General features: G+C 36.7%; 1 protein-coding gene across 15 annotated transcripts in view; it reads left to right on the forward strand.

Moving 5' to 3' along the window:
• The window catches only part of cacna1g (calcium channel, voltage-dependent, T type, alpha 1G subunit), a 232,683-nt gene that overhangs the window by 199,863 nt on the left and 8,416 nt on the right, over positions 1 to 24,404 (forward strand). For 9 of the 15 annotated variants that reach the window (XM_051914047.1, XM_051914051.1, XM_051914038.1 and 6 more), the window contains 10 exons: positions 1,012 to 1,121; positions 3,449 to 3,582; positions 6,921 to 6,991; positions 10,029 to 10,107; positions 12,634 to 12,755; positions 12,881 to 13,297; positions 17,476 to 17,619; positions 18,888 to 19,010; positions 22,422 to 22,611; positions 22,706 to 22,875. In XM_051914047.1, the coding sequence (XP_051770007.1) occupies positions 1,012 to 1,121; positions 3,449 to 3,582; positions 6,921 to 6,991; positions 10,029 to 10,107; positions 12,634 to 12,755; positions 12,881 to 13,297; positions 17,476 to 17,619; positions 18,888 to 19,010; positions 22,422 to 22,611; positions 22,706 to 22,875 (1,560 nt within the window). Of the gene's footprint in view, positions 1 to 1,011; positions 1,122 to 3,448; positions 3,583 to 6,920; positions 6,992 to 10,028; positions 10,108 to 12,633; positions 12,756 to 12,880; positions 13,298 to 17,475; positions 17,620 to 18,887; positions 19,011 to 22,421; positions 22,612 to 22,705; positions 22,876 to 23,957; positions 24,091 to 24,404 lie in introns of all 15 variants that reach the window. The other 6 variants (XM_051914048.1, XM_051914050.1, XM_051914045.1 and 3 more) reach the window with 4 other exon arrangements.

The following is a 24,404-nucleotide window of genomic DNA, read 5'->3' on the forward strand; positions in this document are numbered from 1 at the left end:
AAATGATTAAATACAAAATTAATAGTAGTTATTAAGATTGATGTGGTTTGGAATTGGTAAAATGTGCTTGGAAAAAAATACACAAGTACACAACTGTTTTCAACATTGATAATAATAAGAAATGTTTCTTGATTAGCAAATCGGCATATTAGAATTATTTCTGAAGGATCATGTGACACTGAAGACTGGAGTAATGATGCTGAAAATTCAGCTTTGCCATCACAGGAATAAATTACTTTGTAAAATATATTTAAATAGAAAACAGTTATTTTAAATTGTAATAATATTTCACAATATTACTGTTTTTAATGTATTTTTAAATAAATAACTGCAGCCTTGGTGAGCAGATGAAACTTCTTTTAAAAACATTAAAAATCTTACCGATTCCACATTTTTGAACGGTAGTGTGTGTGTATATATACACACCCATACACATATACACATATACTTTTTTTTTTTTTTTTTTGGTGGGGTATCTCTCCTCAAATCAAAACTAGTGTTTACTATCCCTATTAGTCAACTCTGTTGGGATGATTCCCAGGGTTTTCACCCATCATTAATGGAGGTCCGTGACCTCATCTGTGGCTATAAATAGCAGTCTGTTTTAATTAGAGCCCCGGTGGCCCGCAAAATCTTGGAGCAAGTGGAGCAAAGGGGATTGTTAGGCTTTGACCACACACACTCTCATTCCGTGAACAAAATCAATTGATTTTCTGGTGCGTCGTCACACTTAGCCTGGCCTTAATTACTGTGTGGTGGATGAGGGAAGGTGAGATCCCTGGCACTGTCCTCTGACTGTCAGACCCTGAAGATGCCAGCTAATGACTGCTGTTTTCGTTGTGCTAATCTAACCACCATTGATACCTAATCATCTTTTTTTTTTTTCTGTTTTTTTGGCCATTTAGACTACAGTTTGTGCATTTATTTATTGTTTTGAAGGAGTGGAAATATGATTGTTCACTTCTGAAGTATCACTATTACATTCTCTTTGCAACTTCTCTGCTTTAACAGGTCCTGGACGAGGCTCTGAAGATCTGCAACTACATTTTCACAATTATATTTGTGCTGGAGTCTGTCTTCAAGCTCGTTGCCTTTGGATTCCGACGCTTCTTCAAGGACAGGTAGTAGACGTGACCCTCTCAAAAGCTACACCTAAGGTAGTTGATCCAAAACAAATCATTCAAACCAAGAAATCTCAAAACTGTGATATCATTTGTGATGTGAATGCAATAGAGTTTGTTAGTAGTCCTAAAGCCACATCCTTTGACATGATATCACAGTTTTGAGATTCCTTGGTTTGCCTCAGACTGTCAGAAGCACATCGAGGGCTGAATGCACTGGCGTCTGTGGTGGAAAACAAGAACCGAATTTATATCACTTGTGGTTTTGGTAAAAGAAACCCCTCTTGAAGCATGCAAAATCACACTGCCTGGGGCTTAAACAATGAGAAAACCTCCTAAATGGCATTTATCCCTCTTAAATTAGTGACAATGAAGTGCTAAATGCCTGATGCTAGAGTTTTAATGTGTGTAGGCAAAATTTAACACACATTTTCTTTGTAGAGTTTAAATGATCCATTACTCTTTTAATTAGTCTTGAATAATCAGTCAATTTGTGAATTAGGCTCTTTACTGAAGTTGATAGGCCATTAGAAGTTCTAATGTAATCAGCTTTTTCTTTCAATAGCGTAATAAAGAGCATTTCATGTCAATATATTCCCAGATCCCTAATCCACGTGTAGGGAAATGTAAAGCAGCTATTTGCATACTAATGAGAACTTTGACACAACATAATTGATATGGTTTTAAAACAAATCTCTCACCAAAGGCCCTCCCATGTGTTGAAACTACTATAAGACATTTCAGAACATGCTGTTCAGGAGGTGAAGGTTTAAGAGTTGAAACTTTAAGACTTTTTATTGATTTACAACATTTGAAATGGCTTTCTGTTACTTTGATTGGTTCTTTCATGCACACTCCAAGTCTGCAGGGATGGAGGATGGAAGTACACTTTGATCACTAGGCCCCTTAGCGAATGAAGCCGGTGGGAAAAATCTAGAAATGCTTTGTATAATCATTTGACTTCAATTTCCCAACATTTCTAATGAAACACCTCTCATGGCTGCAGGCCGCAGCAAATTGAGGTGTCCTAAAACAGGCTCTAGGCTCTACCTCACCCATGACAGTGTTATATTTGACCCTCAGAGGCAGTTATTTAAAGTTAGCCGCAAAGTTTGAAGCCATATTTAGACAATGAACATGCTGAGAAGCTTGCTGGAAAAGAGAAGTAACGTCCAGGGTCAAATAAGGGTTATTTGCACAAAATGAAGTTTCTTTGATCATTTCAAATTTCCATTGCTTACAGAGACTTAAAACCTCATGTTTTGACTCCTGAAATTGTATTGCACACTTGTTAAGGATAAAATGCTACCTTCAAGTCCTTTTCTGAAGTTGCAAGATTGAGGGAGTTGTAATGTGATTTATTTTTAAGTGATTTTGAAAATGAACATATTGGGCAATTTCATATTTCTTTTTGTCTTTTTTTGCGTATTGACAAAGGCAATTGGTACAACAAAAGAATGCGCATTAGGTGTGCAGTTGATGCTGTAACAGTATTTTTTGGTGTCAGAGAATTATGGGTAATGTAGTTTTGTTGCATGAGCCTGTCACCTCATAAACCAGCTAAATGATATATATATATATATATATATATATATATAATTTTCAGACTGCCAAAAATTCTTACTATATATATATATATATAAATATATATAATTATAATGACAACAAAACTAAATTATAAACAATTATTAATAATTATAATTATTAATTATTAATCCAGAGAAGGTAAATACAACATTCATGTGAACTCATCTTGTAAACACAGTACATTACCGTGTAAAAAAAAAAAAAATGGGGTTAAGATTTTTTTATATATTTTTTAAAAGCCTCTTGCTGCATTTATTTGATTAAAAAAAAAAAAAAAAATCAGTAAAACTGTGAAATATTATTACAATTTAAAATAACTGTTTTCTGTTTTAGTATATTTAAATCAAATTTATTCATTTGATGGTAAAGCTGAATTTTCTGCAGAAATTACTTTAGAAATCATTCTAATAAGCTGATTTGGTGCGCAAGAAACATTTTTTTTTTAATATTATCAGAGTTTAAAGCGGTTACACAGTGGAATATTTTTTGTGGAAACTGATTTTTGAGGATTATAATTCTGAAGTTCAAAAGAAAAGCATTTATTAAAAAAAAATAATGTAAAAGTCTTTACTGTAAATTTCGATCATTTTAATGCATACTTGCATAAAAGTAATAATTTATTTCTTTGAAAAAAAAGAATACTGACCCCAACATTTGGAACAGTAGTGTACAATCATTCTGACATTACTTAAAGGCATTATTCTTATATATAATTTGACATAACACGTGTCTTTACGCAGATGGAACCAGTTGGATCTTGCCATTGTTCTGTTGTCTATAATGGGTATAACACTGGAGGAAATCGAGGTCAACGCTTCCCTTCCCATCAACCCCACCATCATTCGCATCATGAGGGTGCTGCGGATCGCTCGTGGTTTGTATTCTCTGCCCTCTTATCTTCTGTACAGCCATGGTCCATTTTTCTTCCCTGTGAAAGTTTACACTCCTCAGCGCTCCGCCTGTTAGCCTCAGTAGATCAGACCCCGTTGTGTGTGTCACCCTCGGGATCTCTGTTGTTTCACAGACTGCTCAGCAGAAGCCGTAGTCTGTGTAGAAAGAGTCCAGATGGCTGCAATGAGAAATTCAGTTCACACAGCCACTCTACTTATTTCTTACACACACACTCACAACACACACAGTGTAGGAAGCTGGGGTGCTTGTCTGCTTGGAACGATTATTCTTCCTCTAATGAAAGAGCTGCTGGGCGAGTTATTGATTATTCCCTCAACAGAGATGGCCAAGCAAACACACCTGCTCAGATGTCTGTGTTCTCATCAGGTTGTGTGTGTGTGTGTGTGTGTGTGTGTGTGTGTGTGTGTGTGTGTGTTTGCGTATGAGTATGGGCTCCTCCTGGATTCATTCAGACATTCCTGTAATGAAAGTCACAGGCATCATCCACTTACAGCCCTGATTGCAATTAACCAAACTTCCACAGTGGCATCTCTTTCATGGCTGAATGGCCATCATTAAAGCTCTCTGTGTGTAGTGCATGACCCCAATAATAACGTTCTCTGTGATCTGACCACAGTGAAAATTACATGAGAAATTAGTTTCCACTGGCCACTTTTAAAGAAACAGTGCGTCCACTGTGTGCACCTTTAATTCTGTCCAATAAGGGCTCTGTTGAAAGATTGAGTCACAGTTTGAGTTTTGCAAATGCCACTTTAGTTAAAATTAGAAGTGTTATTTTGTTTCACTCCTGTTTGTAATACATTGAATGTATCTATATTGGTACATTTTTTTTTTTTTTTTTTTTTTTTGTGATTTTGTGATTTTTTTTTTTTGTGATGGCCTAATTTAATTTAAGTTGTAGGCCTAATGCATTATTTTCAAGATGCTACAAATGTTGTAAATGTGATGTCTGTGTGAAACGGCAAAAGTGAACCTTTCTCACCTGACGTCTCACATGAGTTCCAAGGACCGGGTGAAGCGATTAAGAAACAAAATAAAAAAATTGAAGGGTTAGTTCACCCAAAAATGAAAATTCTGTCATTTATTACTTACCCTCATGCCGTTCCACACCCGTAAGACCTTCGTTAATCTTCGGAACACAAATTAAGATATTTTAGTTGAAATCCGATTGCTCTGTGAGACCTTCATAGGGAGCAATGACATTTCCTCTCTCAAGATCCATAAAGGTACTAAAAACATATTTAAATCGGTTCATGTGAGTACAGTGGTTCAATATTAATTTTATAAAGCGACGAGAATATTTTTGGAGCGCCAAAAAAACAAAATAACGACTTATTTAGTGATGGCCGATTTCAAAACACCGCTTCAGGAAGCATCGGAGCACAATGAATCAGTGTGTCGAATCTGCTGTTCGGAGCGCCAAAGTCACGTGATTTCAGCCATTGGCAGTTTGACACGCAATCTGAATCATGATTCGATACACTGATTCATTGTGCTCCGATGCTTCCTGAACCAGTATAATATAAGCAGTGCAATATAATATAATATTGAACCACTGTACTCACATGAACCGATTTAAATATGTTTTTAGTACCTTTATGGATCTTGAGAGAGGAAATGTCATTGCTCCCTATGAAGGCCTCACGGAGCCATCGGATTTCAACTAAAATATCTTAATTTGTGTTCCGAAGATTAACGAAGGTCTTACGGGTGTGGAACGGCATGAGGGTAAGTAATAAATGACAGAATTTTCATTTTTGGGTGAACTAACCCTTTAAGAAATAAAAAGTATGATATGCTTGATGATACTAAAAAGAGTTATTCAAAGAGCAGTGTACCACAATTGAGAACTTATTTCGGTACTGACATACTGACCGATGTCAGACCGGCTGCAGATTTCTGTGCATGCACTTGTCGCCTGTCGCCTGCGAGGAGCAAATTGTGTTCTCTTCCTAGGTTTATTGCACTTGAACGGTCAAATACACACAAAAAAATGTCAAAATGTCCATTTGTGAAGACAAAGGTAAAGCCGCAGTCATACTAGACTTTGAGCACACAAAATTTCTATGGACACTGCAACGTGATATGACATCACACTCTGTGGCGTCTTATTTATAAACATAAATTCAACATATAGCAAATAGTAATACATTCAAAATGTAAAAATTATACAATTTACTCGACTTTACTGCAAAAATATGCATTTTTTTCATTCAGCCAAGAGGTCACACCATGATGTATCGATCTTTTACTGATCACACGCCTTCACGTGATGTGAATTTGCAAGTCAGAGTTCACCAAACTTGAACTTTGGAACACAGCAAAATGTTTAACCATTGCTGGTCTGACGCATTTGCATGCATATGAATGGAAGTCATTGGAACGAAAAGTGTAGTGTGACCACCCCTTAAGGCTGTGCACCACACTCAATATTCCCTTTTCAAAGTCTGAAAATAGAAAAAAAAAAAAATCTCCACAGGTTATTTTAAAAGTTAAAATCAGAATTTGGTAAGATACCAATAAACAAGATAAATGCAATTAGTTGGTTCTTTCTGTCATGTATGAAAATGAATAAAAAAACAAAAAATGTATAATTGTGACTTTTTATCTCACAATTGACTTTTTTCCTCAGAATTGCGAGATATGAAGTCGCAATTGTGAGTTATAAAGTCAGAATTGTGTGATATAGTCACAATTGCGAGATATAAACTCACAATTCTGACTTTTTTCTCAGAATTGTTTATATCTCACAATTGTGAGTTATAACGTCAGAATTGTGAGATATGTTTTTTTTTTTTTTTTTTTCTCCACGAGTTTACAGCTCGCAATTCTGAGGAAAGTTAAATTGACTGAGGAAAGTCAAAAAGAGAAAAAAAGTCAGAATTGCGAGTTTTAATCTCGCAATTGTGAGTTTATAACTCGCAATTTTGACTTTTTCTCACAATTGTGAATTTATATCTCATAATTCTGACATTATAACTCGCAATTGCGAGTTTATCTCACAATTCTGAGAAGTCAAGATTTTGAGATAAAAAGTCGCAATTACCTTTTTTATTTTTTTATTTAGTGGCGGAAACAAGCTTCCATACTATTCTGCATCTAACGTGATACATAATATGGAAAATGTGGTATTTTGAAGATTTTAATATTGGCCATCTGTTGGTCATAACATGAAAATAATTATTGGCTTATCAGTATCGACCAGAATTTTATTATATATATTTTTAAAATTGTTTAATTTTGTTCCTTATCAGATTGTGTACATTTCATGTATATAAGCGGGCTCTCCTCTCCTTTTAGTGCTGAAGCTACTAAAGATGGCCGTGGGAATGCGAGCTCTGCTTGACACTGTGATCCAGGCCCTGCCTCAGGTACTGCACAAAACTATTGTCTGTCTCCCTCATAAAGTTCCTCTCTCCACTCATATCCCATGTATCCTGCGCTGCGAGAGAGCTCCCGGTCCCCGTTCCCTGTTCTCCTGTGGCCCCTCTACTCTCCACAGGCCTCATTTACATAGTCAATCTGCCATGAAGAGGCCACAGCAGTGCAGATTGGCTCTGATGGGCTGCTTGGAGAATAGCAGAAATGACAGAAGCCAGAAAAGAAAATCTCCAGCATGCACATTCTTTGATAACATCAGGCTTCATCACCGCCTGCCGGGTTTTTGATTTGGAAACTTGCCACACCACAGGACACACTATTAATTCCAGTCTCTCCTCAGATATGCACTTAGATAATCAGACATGTAATTCTACATTTAACTAATTGTCACTAATTGGATTAGATCATGTTTAGCCATTGCCTCCTAACGCCCTTTCCCTCTGTCACTGTGACTTTCACACAGTTTCTTATTTTGTTTTAAAGTTGCTTTTATGGTTCTAGACTATTGATCCACTCTTCTGCAACTTGTGAGAGGTGTTCTGATCCTTGAGTGTTCTGAGATATCCTGCCAGATTGTGTCAGCTTGATCCTTGTATCTTGAATCACTTTGAATCCAGCCAGTGAAGAGTGCACTTAAGAGAGATTAGGATGGGAAAATAGCCAGCCTTGGAAAAAGAAATATCAATGCAATCGGATTTGTCAGCACATCTAATCTGACTCTCTTTACTTCTTTCTGTTTTTCTCCGTTTGCCTCATTTTTCAATCATGCATGAACCAGTCGTCTGTGATCATTATATGTTTCATGTGATTCCTCTCTGAATCCAGCTGGGTGTAGGTTGGTTCTTCCTGTTATGCTTTGTCATTTTCTATATAAGGGTATGCCTGGTATACCAGAACAGGGTTCAGCCACTTAAACTATAATAATAATAATAATTATAATAAATATTATAATAACATAAAGATCTAAAGTTGGCCATTGCTTATTGAGAGTTAACTTGAATTTAATGCTATATACTTTAATTAATTTTTAGACATTTTGATAATGTCATACTAATTTTTATTATTTATATATAACAGGATGGAATATTTTAAGTCAGAAAAGCCAACTAATACCACAAAACATCACAGAATTATGTTCAATTATATACAAAACAATACTCTCAAGACAAATTTTTCTCAACTTTTTGATTAGGGAAAGAAAAAGAAAGAAACTAGAATAATTATTAATAAATTGTCTATAAATAAATTCAATACAATGATTTTTTTTTTTTTTTCTCAGAATTACTGGACAAAATTGGCAAAATACATTCAAATAAATGTAGTGAAATTTACACCTATGTTTAATTTGAAAAATAAAAAGAAAGATGGTTTTCATCTTTGAAAATTATGAATTTAATATTTATCCAATATATTAAGACACATGATGGTACAGAAGAGGATTAGGGCCAAGCAGTAAAAAAAATAAAACCATCCCGAGATTAAAGTCATTATTAAGCAAAATTAAACTTGTTAAATTTTGAGAAAAAAGTTGAAAAAAAAATGTCAAGCATTCGAACAGTGTCATGGTCATTGCATACAGATAGAAGACATGACAGAGTTGGATCACTTAGTCAAAAAGCTTAACATGGCTGAATGCATTAACAGTGATATTAAAAGATCAAATTCTGTACATACCTTATTAATAAACCATACTATGTGCAGATAAGCAGATGAGCGCATATGAACGCAACGCGTTTAATTACATGTTAAGCATTTTCCTCCATAACGCACCTTATAAAGAAAACCACTAGCATGGCTTAGGGTACAAACAAATACAGTGGAATTAAAAGATCAAATTCTGTACACACCTTATTAATAAACCATACTATGTGCAGATAGTGACTTCACACTATAGGCTGGAAGAGTGTGTATAGACATTTTTCAGTAGCCTATATTTCTTTTTGTGTAGCCTATTTAATAAAGCCTGTTCTTATGTAGAGATATAGATTGCCCTTTTTGTTTCTGTTTACACATTTACAGTAAAACACATCGACGCCACTTTTTTCATTCTTGAAGTGAACTTTTTGTCTGTATGGTGATTAGATTCACTGTTTTGCACTGCCGCCTTGAACTTGAGAACGCGTCTGCGTTTGGTGTGCTTATGGCGCTTCATCCATAGCGCGCACACAGAGAGCGCACAAATTTCTTGCACTTGAACGGACAAATACACATAAAAGTTATAATTAGCTAAAGCTGATAGTATCTTTGTTACTGAAAGAAAGCCTAAAATATAGCTTGACTAAATGATCCAACTCTGTCATGTACTCTATCAGTATGCAATGACCATGACACTGTTCGAATGCGTGTTTATTCTTGATATTTTATTATCGACTTTTTTCTAGAAATTTAACGAGTTTTTTCTCGAAACATAACGACTTTATTCTCAAAATGTAATGAGTTTATTCTTGACATTTTATTTAGACTTTTTTTCTTGAAATTTAACAAGTTTAATCTCGCTTAATAATGACTTTAATCTTGAGATGGTTTTATTTTTTTGTTATCGCCTAGCCCTAATCCTCTTCCATATGATGGTGACATGAAAATGTACTGCATAACAAAATTGACCCAGTGCTAAATAGCTTTGAGGTTTTTTATTAGGATATGAGGATTGAGGATATTTATAGTTTTCTGACACTTCTTATTGATTGAGAGAATGGAGAAATGAGATCAGAAAACAAGACTGCAGATCTGTCCCCCATCAACATGTCTTAAACATGTGTGCAAAACTACTGTTACAGTAGGCTACGGCTTCAGCATAGTTTGAGATTTAAGTTTACAAAACTGGCAAGCTCTAATCAGGTGGAACACAGCTGTCATCTTCTCACTTCATGACTCTCTCTTATTGGCTCCTCACAGGTGGTATTTCTAGGTCTGCACTGTCAGTTTCTTTTGCGCTCCATGACAAACTCTCCTGGCTCTCTTCCTGTCCCCCCTCTCTCTCTCTCTCTCTCTCTATCTCCCTCTATCTCTCTCTCTATCTCTATACAGGTGGGGAATCTGGGTCTTCTCTTCATGTTGCTCTTCTTCATCTTCGCTGCTCTGGGAGTGGAGCTCTTTGGTGATCTGAGTAAGCAATAAATAAATTTCCTTGTGGTCTAATTCACTCAGACACACACACACACCCCTATGCACTCATCAGGATAATTCTGTCTGGATTTTATTTGCACTGAATTGTAAATTACTTATACGCCCTAGGGAGTCCAAAAACTTTTTGTGGTAAAAAAATGAAAATATGCTCTACACAAAAGTACAATATTAAGTTAACTTGAAATAAAGCTAAAGTTAAGATGTCAAACTAACTCTCATTGACTGTGCCACATTAAAATGTATCCAGTAAAATTAAGTTGTAATGCACCAGTATATGCTTTTAATTGGGTTTTCAATGCAAGTATCACAACAAAATGTAAACACATTAATATGATATTTTACATGTGATATTATAGGACTTAAATGCAAAACACAATTCTATGCAATGGTACAGAGAGTCCATTCTCCTTCTCACTATTCACCAAAAGGGACTGAACAACTTTGAAACACTGTTTAGGCCACTCATGTTGTAACTGTAACCCTCTGATGTAGCATAATTATGTTTTAAATTGCTTGATTTATTACTGTTTATTTGTTTATTTGTTTTAAATTGCTGTGAGATCACTTTCACATTTTTGAAAGTTTTCCAACATTAAGAGCAAACCATAAATATGGTACCTGCAGCATATTTTCTCTAGAATACGTGGCAGCACATTTGGCACTGGTTTACTGAATACAGCATGCCGTGATTCATTGCAGCACAGCACAATACCAGGGTTGATGTCATTTCCATTTCCAATCAGCCGGCTCAAGATAAACATAGAGACTTCATAATTCATATCCAGCTTTACAGTGCTGTCCAAGTTCAATATATGGCGTCTGCTGGCTGAACTGAGATTGACTGTCTGCAAGGCAAACTTTTTTTCTGTCTCTTCCCAACTAAGGATTGGGCTAAATTGTTGACTGATCGATTAGTAGTCCACCAAACAAATTATTTAGTGAGATTAGGTAGTTTATTTAGATTTAAATGGTTGTCTATATACTGTATGTATGTTGTGAAACACTAAGTACACTGCATAGAAAGTGTAGGTTTTTTTTTTTTTTTTTTTTTTCGTTTTTGTTTTTCTTACATATTAGGACATTTAAATGCCATTTCACCAATAGATAAAAGGTAATAAATTTATATAATTTGAGTCTTTGAATGTACATTTTGTATATTTCTCACTACATAAAGTGTACATCAAAATCAGGTGCAAATGTATACAGCATACTGTATACAGTATACAAAAGAGTAGAGTTACACCTTATATAGTATAAACTGATCTGGATTGCCAACGGTGTCTACGATCTACTTAGGCTTAAAGGGGTTAGTTCACCCAAAAATGAAAATTGTCAGTTATTACCCTCATGTCGTTCTACACCTGTAAAACCTTCATTCATCTTCATTCATATTTTTGATGAAATCCGATGGCTCAGTGAGGCCTCTATTGCCAGCAATGTCACTGAACCTCTCAAGATCCAGAAAGGTACTCAAAACATATTTAAAACAGTTCATGTGACTACAGTGGTTCTACCTTAATATTACAAAGGGACGATACTTTTTGTGCCCCAAAAAAACAAAATAACGACTTTTCAACAATATCTAGTAATGGCCAATTTCAAAACACTGCTTCGTAAAGCTTCGAAGCTTTACGAATCTTTTGTTTCGAATCAGTTGTTCGAAGCGCCAAAGTCACGTTATTTCAGCAGTTTGATACACAATCCAAATCACTGATTCGAAAAAAAAAAATTTTTTGTAAAGCTCCGAAACAGTGTTTTGAAATTTGCCATCACTAGATATTGTTGAAAAGTCGTTATTTTGTTTTTTTGGCACACAAAAAGTATCCTCGTCACTTTATAATATTAAGGTACTCACATGAACTATTTTAAATATGTTTTGAGTACCTTTCTGGATCTTGAGAGGTTCAGTGACATTGCTGGCAATATAGGCCTCACTGAGCCATTCGGATTTGTGTTCCGAAGATGAACGAAGGTCTTACGGGTGTAGAACGACATAAGAGTGAGTAATGACATTATTTTCATTTTTGGTTGAACTAACCCTTTAAGATGTTTTTGGGAAATACAGCCCTGGTCTAGTTTGGTCATAAGCATTGAAGTATGTTGTCCCATCATGCCAAGATAAAAAAAAAGCTGCCTGAGCCCCTCAGAATAAAGGTTGCTGAGACTTATGAGTCTGGAAAAGGATTTGAAGCCATTTTCAAGCTATTTAATGTAAACCATTTCGTTGTACATAAAATAATTCACACATAGAAAAGGTTTCAGACCTTTTGCAATCTGTCCAGATTAGTCCCATTAAGTCTCATCAAATTAGTCTCATCAAATTCATCCCAAGAGCTGCTTCAGGAAATCTATATGCATAAGTTTAAAAAGGAACCAGCTTTTCATGGGGTGCTCTTACTTTTTCACAGCATTGTACATATGATGAAAGCCGCATTTGTTCATTATGAACATGTATATTTGTACATTCCCAGACCACATACAGGTTTGTGTTTTGTTTCTGTCTTAGTATGTGATGAGCTGCACCCCTGTGAAGGTCTCGGCCGTTATGCCACGTTCAAGAATTTTGGCATGGCTTTCCTCCTGCTGTTCCGTGTATCCACTGGGGACAACTGGAATGGCATTATGAAGGTGGGACACAGTCAACTCATTGTGCTGAATTTCAATGATGCACACAGTTTTGTTTTAAATGCTTTGGACTTGTTCTGGGTAAGGATGTTGGCAACCTATTCAGCTTTCATTTTTACACATCACAGGACACGCTCAGAGACTGCGGCCAGGACACCGGCATCTGCTACAACACAGTGGTGTCCCCCATTTATTTTGTGTCCTTCGTCCTGACGGCGCAGTTTGTGCTGGTCAATGTGGTGATCGCTGTGCTCATGAAGCACCTGGAGGAAAGCAACAAAGAGGCCAAGGAGGAGGCTGAGATGGAGCTGGAGGCTGCGGGTGGAGATGGAGGAATATCCCGAGGGCACATGCCACCTTTGGGACCTGGCGACATGGGTGGGCCAGGGGGGTCTCTTAGGATCTCAGGAGACTCTCGAGACTCTCGAGACCTGTCTAGACCGCTTTACCCCACAGACAGCCCACCTACAGACATACGAAGAGACTCTGAAGATCACATAAAGACAGATCCTGATCCTCCTCATAATTTGGAGCCGCCTTTAGAGGTGAGTAGAAATGCTAGGTGTGAGGTTAGCGGTGTGAACCTTGGTGTCATTTCCAGGTTCAACACATGAGTCAGACTATATGCTAGCTGGTTTCTAGCAGGTTTAAGCTGCTTACAACCGCATTAGACCAGCTAGAAACCAGTTTAAGCTTGTTTTTTCAGCAGAGGTGTCCAGCTTGCTTTTGTTTTGTTGAAAAGTGCTGCAGGGATGACATTTTTGTAGGCCAAAACCTGAAAACAAGAAAACAAGTTACCATTTTAGCTTCTCTGGTTCCATCGTCCCGAATCTTTTTTTTTTTTTTTTTAAATGGGTTTTTGGTTAAAGTGGTCCTTGATTATGATTTCACTTTTTTAACTTTAGTTAGTGTGTAATGTTGCTGTTTGAGCATAAACAACATCTGCAAAGTTACGATGCTCAAAGTTCAATGCAAAGGGAGATATTTTCTTTTACAGAAATCGCTTTTTAAGGACTACAACAAATGGATGATAGGGACTACAACAAGCTTCTTCCTGGGTTGGTGACATAACAAACCCCAAAATTTACATAAACCCTGCCCCCGGGAGCATGGTGAGGCCATGGTGGGCTGCTTTAGAGGAGAGGAAGAGTTGTTGTAGTAGAGTGTTGTTACCAATCTTTCATTTGAAAGCCAAATTTGGCACCATTTTATGCCAGACTGCTTCACAAACAAGGGTGAATTCAACGCTGGATTTGCACAAAAGATTAACATGACGGCACATGCTATTTGATGAGTTGAATCAACTCTACAGCAACTTTATAAATTTATCCACTAACCATTCAAAAATGTCCAGTTGCATTCTAAACTTCTTCCTGACTCCGGTTTGAACAATGTAAGGCTGAACACTGTTACTGACAATCGTCATTTTGGCTGCGTGAGATTCTCCAGCTTTGTTGTTGTTGAGCAACCGAAGTGTGAGCTGTTAAAGCTCCGCCCTCTTCTGGAAAGGGGGTCGGGAGCAGCAGCTAATTTGCATTTAAAGGGACACACTCAAAAACGCATGTTTTTGCTCACACCCAAATGAAGGCAAATTTGACAAGCTTTAATTAATGATCTGTGGGGTATTTTGAGCTGAAACTTCACAGACACCTTCTGGGGACTTTAGAGACTTATCTTACATCTTGTGAAAGGGGCATAATAGGCCCCCTTTAAATATCTGAATAAGGTCTGTTAACACAATCTCACAATATTTTTACATTTTATTATACAACATAAAATGCATAAGTAATACCCCTTTGTGAAGAAGTCAGGTTTCTTTCACTTAAATATGAGAAGAGAAGAAAAGTCTATTGTAACTTCCATTCCATTTTATGACAACTGTAATGGTGATGCCATGCAACCATGGTGTAGTTTGTTTATACTGTTGTCTATGCTCAGCTTTTTATTTTGATTGTATTTATGCTTCCGAAGTCATAAAATATGTGTTTATTTGTGAATATTATCACAATTAACAAAATGAATAAGAGTCATTAACTTTTGTTGGTCACAGAGCTTATTTTCTGCAATAATCTAAAAGCCAAGTAAAAATTCTTATGTTTTTTTTTTTGAGGGAACTCGAAGAAAGTACGTCATCTTTTCAGAGCTCTATTATCTAACTTCACACTATACTGCTAGACAACATGCCTTATGCTTCCATAGGCGCCTGAACCCATTGACATCACTGATGCATATATTAAAGGAATGTTTCTGGTTCAACTAAACTTAAGCATCTGCTGCATGCTCTCCATTACCCCAGAACATGATTTTGTCCCTCAATTTGTTAAAAAAAAATCAAAATGTTGTTTACAGCAGTGCACTTACAAAGGAAAAAAGTCCAGCTCATAGTTGGTTAAAGGGCTAGTTCACCCAAAAATGAAAATTGTCATCATTTACTCATCCTCATGTTGTTCCAAATCCATAAGACTTTTGTTCATCTTCAAAACACAAATGAAGATATTTTAATGAAATCTGAGAGATTTCTGACCCTCCATTGACAGTCCATGCAACTACCACTTTGACGCTTCAAAAAGTTTATAGATTGTAAAACTAATCTATATGAATTGAGAGGTTTAGTCCAAATTTTGAAGAGACACGAGCACTATATGATGAACAGATTTAATTTAGGATTTTATTCACATATAAACATTCATCAAAGCACACGCATCAGTTGTGGTAAACGTAAGGTCAAGCATGTTTGCTTGATGTGCGAGAACCAATGAGCTTCATTCTCATGTGACGTTTGAGCACGTTTGAGCTTCTGCAAGAACCAATGAGGTTTGTTCTCGTGCGTCAAGCAAGCACGGTTGAGCTTCTGTTTATGTTCGCTGATTAATGTTGGAAATAAAAGCCTAAATTCAATCTGTTCATCATATAAAGTGATTGTGTCTCTTCAGAAAATTTGTACTAAACCGCTTGATTCATATGGATTAGTTTTATAATCTCTCTTTGAAGCGACAAAGTGGTAGTTGAGTGGACTGTCAATGGAGAGAAAGAAATCTCTCAGGTTTCATTTAAAATGTCTTCATTTGTGTTTCAAAGTCTTACGGGTTTGGAATGACATGAGGGTGAGTAACTGAAAACAATTTTTTTCATTTTTGGGTGAACTAACCCTTTAAAACATTTATATTAGTCAATTTATATTAGGACGTCTGTACAAAATGTGTTATCTGAGCTGTAGGTTATTTCTTAGCAGGGGCAGAACTGTTCTAAACAGATGAGATTTGGTTCTGCACTACCGTTGTAATTCCTGTGGATTTCTCTCTATGTGAAAAGTCCCTTTTTGGCCCTTTTTGGAAGATCGCTGGGTTTACTGGCTTTATATGGTCATGAGGCGAACTGAAGAAGATAGTAAACAATTTTGTTACTCTGGTCTCATGTAAACACGTATAATGTTTAAGCCTTGTGGTAATACTTACAACACTGCGTGCTTTAACATTTATTCATGTCCAATGCAAATCCATTTAAGTGAATAATTGTAGAAATGTTTTTTTGCTTAAACATAGTAAAAATTATTTTCAATGGTAATTAACAGCATAGAGCTTAAAGGTATATTTCATCAAAAAATTAATATTATTTAATCATATACTCACCCTCATGTTGTGTCCAAACTTGTATGACTTATTGTTTCCTCTGTGGGGGAAAAAAAAATCTTCTTTTGCGTTTGGAACAATCTGAGGGTGAGCAAAGATGACAAAATTCTTATTTTTGAGTGAACTATCCCTTTACCCTGTCACCCAGACCATCTTTATAAATATATTTGATGTGAATATCTTAATTTCAAACAATGTACAAAATATGTTAATGTAATCACCAGTGTCCAACAAACAATTAACCGTTTATTAGTTAAAATGCAGATTTAGTATTTGTCAGGGATTTGCAGATTTAGGTTTACCCGAAAGACACGTTTTAAAACACTAGACTTATTTTTAAAGCGGGGAAGTCCATCAGTTTCTGTTATTGTCGTACGTGCCTGTTGTTTGCTCCTTATAAACTCGGTGGTCGGAGGTCAGACTGGTGCCATGGGAAAGTAGTGATACATGCTTCTTTTTTAATGCAGGCTGGCTATTTCCAGAATACCAGCCATTTTTTATGTTAACACATTATCCCTCCAGCTCTCTTCTGAAGTGTGGCCGTGTCAAAATGTTTTGCTCATCATCAGGACAAATGTTCATAGAGCTCTAGTTCCCCCTTGTGGATGTCAGTGGTAGAATCAAGTGTTTTACCTGTGAGCAATGCATCTTTGTAAGTTTAGAGCTCAGCACTACTCTGTTCGGCACATAAATGAATCGTGCTACTGGTTTACCTAAGTGATACATTTTAGATACTCCTAGTTTAAAGGATTAGTTCACCCAAATATTAAAATTCTATTATTTAGTCAACCTTGTGTTATTCCAAAGTCAAATGACCTGGCAGCACGTTCTTCAAAATTCTTTTGCGTTCCAATGGAAATAAAGTCAAATAAAATCTCCATTTTGGGGTGAACTGTCCTTGTTTATTCCTTTGTAAATCTTCCTTCTGACTAATTGTGTTATAGTCTGCAAGCTTCTCTCCTTCTTTCATTTCTCCTCTGTTTTTTTCTCTGTGTAATGTCATTCACGTTCCCCTCATCTCTTCTGCCTCTGTCTCTGTCTGCTCTCTTTCTCTCTCTTCGTCATTCATTCTGTCTTCCACTTGGGGCTTTTAGCGGAGGCCTATGCTTGACTCAGTTTCCCTGGTGATCCAGGGCTCACTGGAAGGAGAGCTCAGCCTCATGGACAACCTATCTGGCTCCATCTGCCACTACTACGCTCTGCCCCCCCTTCCCAGCAAGCACTGCACTGAGAAACAGGTCAATGGCTTCCCTGTTCACCCAGCTATGCCTTGTGCCACACTCCTTTCCTCTCTCTGCCTGTCTCTTTCCCTTATTCTCTCCCTCCTTTTCTCTCTCTGGACCACTTAAACATACATAATAGCACCGAAGCTTCTGTGTGTCAGTTACAAAACCACCTCTGCACTCTGGGATTTCCAGTGCCCTTTAGAAGGCAAGGACTTGGTTCTGCTTCAGTAATATCCATTTGTTGAAGTGTACTTATTTCCTGATTCCATAAGAGTGACAAAGCCTTGGAAAATTGTGTGAAATTTCTTCCTCGTTCCAAAGATCATAAATACCCCAAAAAGTGATGGACTCATCAGGCCGGAGTTGAAGAAGTAATGTGTGGATCGATAAAGAGCTAGACAGCTGTTGAATTATGCAAGAAAATCTCTTTTGGTCTGTTTCACAGAGAAATATTTCATTCAATTGCATTAGCATTGCAAAAACTGAGGCTTCTAAAAGCTTTTTTTAAATGTAATTGGAGAATATGTAATGTCTTTATGGAAATAGCTGGCATTTATTTTGACGACTTTGCAAAAAGTTGTTCCAGCCCAAACTCTCAGTGTCATTTAAATGGTGCAGTATGCAGGATTTCGCCCATTAACTTTTGAGGATCTATGAAAGAGGTTCCACATTATTTCAAAGGTAATCTGATGAACCTTTAATATCTGAGGACCATTAAACATTTCGATATCTATCATGGCTACTGACGGAAGGTTATGTGTATCTTGTCAGCTGTCTTGGAGGGTTTCCATCAGGGCTGGGCAAAATTCTGAATTGAAGTGAATTTGAATTGCATTGGCCACACCCCACAGGAAACTGACTTGGAATCGGAATGACAGGAAGAATTTACAGTGTTTATAGCAGTATCCATCCATCCAAATTTTTATACAAGGCTATGGCCAACATTAAAAGTTCGTCTTGAAACGTTTTTCCTAGTAAATTAGCTGATGGTATTTGAATTTCAAATCATTTTAATTCTACTTCATCACACTGAGGTTTGGATTGCAATTCTGCATCCTGTTTACTACATTAATCAAAATTCTAATTTTTAAAAGACCTTCTCAATTTCAATCTGAATGGTGTAGAACCCTGGTTTCTACGCACTGAACTGTTCGCAAAAATGAACTGACCTCACCACATAAAGTTGTATTAATTGTACCTGTGTGATAGTCTGTGCGTGTCTTCTAACTATGCATGTGCTGGTTGCCCATCTCACTCTTGGCTCATCTCTTCTTCTTTAGATTCCTCTAGCCGAGATGGAGGCTCTATCTCTGGCGTCGGAGAAATCCTGGTCCTTAGCTCTGACGGATGACTCTGTCCCAGATGATTTTAACCCCCTCTTACTAACCAGTCAGGAGTGCAATGTATTTAACAGTAGAGCAACGCTCATTTTCCACTCCTGCCTCTCAGCCTTACACTGCTTCCAAAGACATCCACCCTCTCCACCCTGCTTCAGTATTTGGCCCTGAATATTTTATCCCCAGGTCTTTTAGCCTTCTAATAGATTTGTTCTGTTCAATTAAAAAAAAAAAAAAAAAAAAAAAAACATGCTGCTGTTTTAAGCTAGTTACAGCACAGTTTTAACAAAAAAACAGTGGCACCTTGAAGGACTCCTTGGTTTCATTTTATTTCTAGTTACTAAACAAGAAGTGTCAAATCGATGTCAAAAAAAGTGTCCGACTACTTTTTCTAGTGAGCAGCTGTTGACAAAATGCTATAATAATATTGCTTTCATTAAAACATTTATATAATATTTAGTCACATGCTTCTGCTAATCACTATACTTTCGACTTATGCACTACCATTAAAAAGTTTGGGGTTGGTATCTTGCGCAAAAAATACACCAAGGGTGAATTTTTTTAAATTACAGATAGAATACAAAAGAGTAATATTGTGAAATATTTTTTACAATTTAACTTGTTTCTATGTTAATACATTTTAAAATGATGTTTATTTCCTGTGATGGCAAAGCTGAATTTTCAGCAGTCATTACAGTCTTCAGTGTCACATGATCCTTCATAAATCTCACTTTTTATCAATTTAATGCATCTTTGCTTAATAAAAGTATTGTCTTTAAAAAAAAATACTGACCCCAAAATTTTCGACAGTGTACATTAAATATAAATAGATATTATATTTAGAATTCAATAATATAATATAATATAATATAATATAATATAATATAATATAATATAATATAATATAATATAATATAATGCCAGTAATGTATGGAAGCTTGTTTCTGTCACGGAATAAAACTATTTAAAAGATAATTGTGACTTTTTATCTCACAATTCTGATTTTTTTTTTTTTTTTTCTGAATTCTGAATTCCTTAGAAATGCGTCATATAATCTCACAATTGCGAGAAATAAAGTTAGAATTGGGAGAAACTTTTGACCTTTTTAGTTTATATCTCACATTTCTGACTTCTTTTCTCAGAATTGCGAGATATAAAATCGCAGTTGCGAGTTATAAAGTCAGAAATGTGAGATATAAACTCGAAATTATGAGAAAAACAGTCAGAATTGCGAAATATATAAACAATTCTGAGGAAAAAAAAGGTCAGAATTTCACGTTTATATCTCGCAATTCTGACTTTATAACCCACAATTGCGAGTTTATATCATGCAATTCTGAGAAAAAAAGTCAGAATTGCGAGATATAAACTCGCAATTGACCTTTCGCCGGAAGTTTGATTGACAGGCGATCAAACAAATCATAACACCGAATCCGCCGTTTTGTCCGACAAAGCAGTCAGGGGAGTTAGCAGATTGACGTTGGTGGATTTGAGCTTGAAAATGGTGTACTGATGTCTTTCCGCAGTTGAAACAACATTCCTTTTAATGTTCATTCATGTTTGATGCTATAAATTAACTAGTAGGAAGAGATGATCAGTTTACGAGCCGCTTGAATTGAGGCACTACAGCGATCTGTTGCGACACATTAAAGAGCCACAGTATTTATTGTTTAAATTTCTTTAAAAATTACAAAATTTGAGACTTTGTTTCATATAAAAATTAACCTGCTCTGTCTTGTCTATCGACGCGTTGTCAGTGTCCTTATTGCACCGCAATGTATTTTCCACTGCGTGAGAACATGATGTGTGGCGTGAGAGCAGCATTGGTTGTCGGACGTACTGTAGCAACAGTAACTAAAGGGGGTGGGTATTTGCGAAAGGTCAATTGCAAGCAAAAAAGTCAGAATTGTGATTAAAAAGTTGCAATTACCTTTTTTTTTTTTTTTTTTTTTTTTTATTCAGTGGAGAAAACAATCTTCCATAGTAATGCCAGTAATCACTGGCATGTTAATATAATAATGGCAGTTATCTATTTTCTGACAGTTGGAAGTCTAATGAATTAGTAAAAGTAGAGAATAAACATCATAAATGATTTATGCAGAGCTGAGAGGCGAGTGTCTTTGGAACTTTGGGGGTTTCTAACCGTCCACTCCGTTCGTTCTTTCTCTCTCTTTCCCTCTCTCTGTACATTTCCCACCAGCCTGGTGTTTGTTTGGTCCAGTCCAGTCCAGTAGAGTAGTATTACTGCCTGTCAATCTGCTCCTTTCCTGTCTGGGTTCTGCAGCTATGTCCCTGTTCTTCTACCCACATGTCTAAAGGCCATTTCTAAACCTCTTCTCCATCTTGTCTCTTCATACTTTTTAGATGTTCCTGTTTCCATCCTCAATTTATCTGTCTGCATATCTACCTGTGTCTCTTTGTTTTTGTTTCATGATTGTATCTTTGTCTTATTTTTTGTGTATTAAAAGTGAAGTTTCTCCCTAGTACCATGCTTCTTGAAAGAACATAGGAGTGTGGTATGGGGTCGGCTTCTGCTGTCTGCCAGCTACAGTAGTACAGGCTCTGGGCGCAGCTTCTGAAGGGAGAAGGCTGATGGTTTCTGTCACCTCACAATTGAATTCATATTCATTGTTTCAGAACTTCGCCCATAGATCCATAAATAATTTATACATAGCATTTCTCAGATGGGTGAGATTTAGATCCGGCGTGTTCTCATTTCTCTGTCGTATTTATGTGGATGAAAAATGGCAGAAAAATATGCACTGATATATGCATAACTTCTTAATGCCTACAGTACCATGACACAACATCAAAAAGTGCCTTAATGGGCATGTAATTTTTTTCCCACAAAGAACGACAATAAACAATAAAAAATGAACAGAGCAAATTCGCTCAAAACACATTTAATCACAAACAATGAATATGGACAAAATTTGATAAAATGACTCAAATCTCTGAGCAAGAATATGTGGACCTGCATAAGTGTCATTTCAAGGAATAGTTCACCCAAAAATCAAAAATTGAGCACTAAGTCTTGCAGTGTAAACGTAGCCTAAAGTAAGTGATTCAATCTGATTCATTAATCATTCAGATGGATTTTGTAAACTGGATGAGTCGATTCATTAAAATGACTGTTCGCAAATGTTCATATCTGATTGAACTAATACTTTAAGTCATCTGTAATTTAAATATAAATACAGTACATAGATATGAAGTTTAACTAAATGTACATATTCATATAAGAAATATGCATTTGCATTCATACAACATGATTTATGAGAACGTTTCTTGATCAGTCTCCTCCCTGTGTATAGTGCGCAGTGATGTTTGCCTTTCATTGTATGCTAACCAGTCCAGCCTTTATGTATTAGGTACAATGTGTGTGCGTGTGCGTCCATGTGTTCATAAGGGCCCCTGATGCTCCAAACACAAGAACCAGCTCTCACCTTGACTTGCATCTTTTTTAACGTCCCTCAGACCACAGCTCCTCCAGATCCTCTAGACCCCCAGCAGCCAGACGAGCCAGCGGATGAGCACTTGCTGTACGTGAAGAAGACCTCAGTGGGCCGCACGCATTCTCTGCCCAATGACAGCTACATGTTCCAGCCGCTGCAGCCCAACTCGACCAACAGTACCCACACAACCTCACCTCACTTAGCTCAGACAGGTGCAGCACTGCATTTTATTTCTGAATTTGTTTTATATATGGTTGATAATGCGTAGGTTAATAATTGTGTCATATCAAATGTATCCTCACACAGGGTCTACAGGCTCTGTCCAGTCTCAAACAGAAGAACTCACGCAACACTTGACTGTGCCCTCCGATCTGTTCAGACCGATCAGTCCTCATAGCCTATCAGACTCAGAGAGCATCCCACGAATTCCCCCACCTCGCCGGGCACACACTCTCTCACGCACCCTACGCAGACAGGTGAGCTCAGGTGTATTGCTTTTGATTGTGTTGTGCTTACAGATTCTGTTCTTTTAGCAAATGTTGATGCACTCTGGTTTTGTTGATTGTACATAGTGGTTCTGTTCCAAAACCTAGTGAGCTTCCTAGATGAATACTTCTTATATATTCACACATACTACCATTTAAAAGTTTTTTTTTTATGTTTATGAAAGAAGTCTCTTATGCTCAACAAGGCTACATTTGCTTGATCAAAAATACAGTAAAAACAGTAATATTGTGAAATTGTATTACAATTTACAGTAACTGTTTTCTATTTTCATATTTTTTAAAATGTAATTTATTCCTGTGATGGCAAATTTGATCAATTAGCAGCCATTATTCCAATAAACTATACCATTGTGTAGTACAAATAGTGTAAATAGTGTGTTCACACTGATAAACACAGCAAGGCATGGAGAACCACAAGTAGGCTACCCGGTAGTAGAGTTGTCAAAAGTACCAAAATTTTAAAAATGTGACGCTTTGAGCGCTGTTGAGTGGATTCATAAACACCATTGTGATCATCGGATATGTCTGTGATTGGCTTCAATGATCAACGCTGTAAAAACGTTGTAAATAGTCATCATGACGCTCTTCACAGAGCGCTTACACAGATACACACAGGAGCATTCGAAAGCAGGCGTCTATCGCAGAACCGCTGTCCGCTGATAGACGCCTGCTTTCAAACGCTCCCGCTTTCAAATTCAAACACTTCCGTGTGCTTTCAAACACTGCCGTGCATTGATCATTGTAGCCAATCATAGACATATGGCCAATCTGAGGTGTTTACGAATCCGTTCAACAGCGCTAAAAGCGTCACATTTTTTAAATTTCAGTACCGATAGGTACTTTTACCAAAAAAAAAAAAAAAAAAAACCTGAAACTTAATGCACTCATTGCTAGACAAGTGGCTAAACATGCTAAAGCTAATGTTAAACATGCTAATGTTATTCCTTCTACTGAAAGAACAGTGAATGTTTCTGTTAGTAAAAAAAAAGAGAGTTGAAAAATGTTCAATTTTGGGTAAAACGCAGCGCTCATCACTGTCACTTTTTACCCAGCTGTCCAATCACAGTGGAGGAGGGGCAGGACAAATACCACACCGACCAACCCCCACATCGTGCTTGTACAACGGCAACAGATGACAGCAACAAGCACAACAACAGAACAAAATCATTTAAAACAAGAGCCAGAGTAAATACTTTACATTGTATCGACATGCTTATATTTAGAAACAAACTATCTGCTAAATCAGTTACTAGTAATAATTCCACAGATATTCCAATCATAGCAACCAAAGCATCTCAAATGAAAAGGAAAAAAAACAGCCCCACAGCAAGGTGTTTTTGGAAGAGCACTGCATTTTCAGCTGGCTAAAAACACTTTAGTGAGCATGCAATTTTACAATCTGGCTAAAATAAGTTATTGTAGGGATCAAAATAATTAAGTTGGAATAACCTACATATTGGGAGTGACGTATGACTCCATAAGCAGCTCACTAGGTTTTT

The sequence above is a fragment of the Ctenopharyngodon idella genome, chromosome 12 (assembly GCF_019924925.1).
Source record: "Ctenopharyngodon idella isolate HZGC_01 chromosome 12, HZGC01, whole genome shotgun sequence".
Lineage (NCBI taxonomy): Eukaryota > Metazoa > Chordata > Actinopteri > Cypriniformes > Xenocyprididae > Ctenopharyngodon > Ctenopharyngodon idella.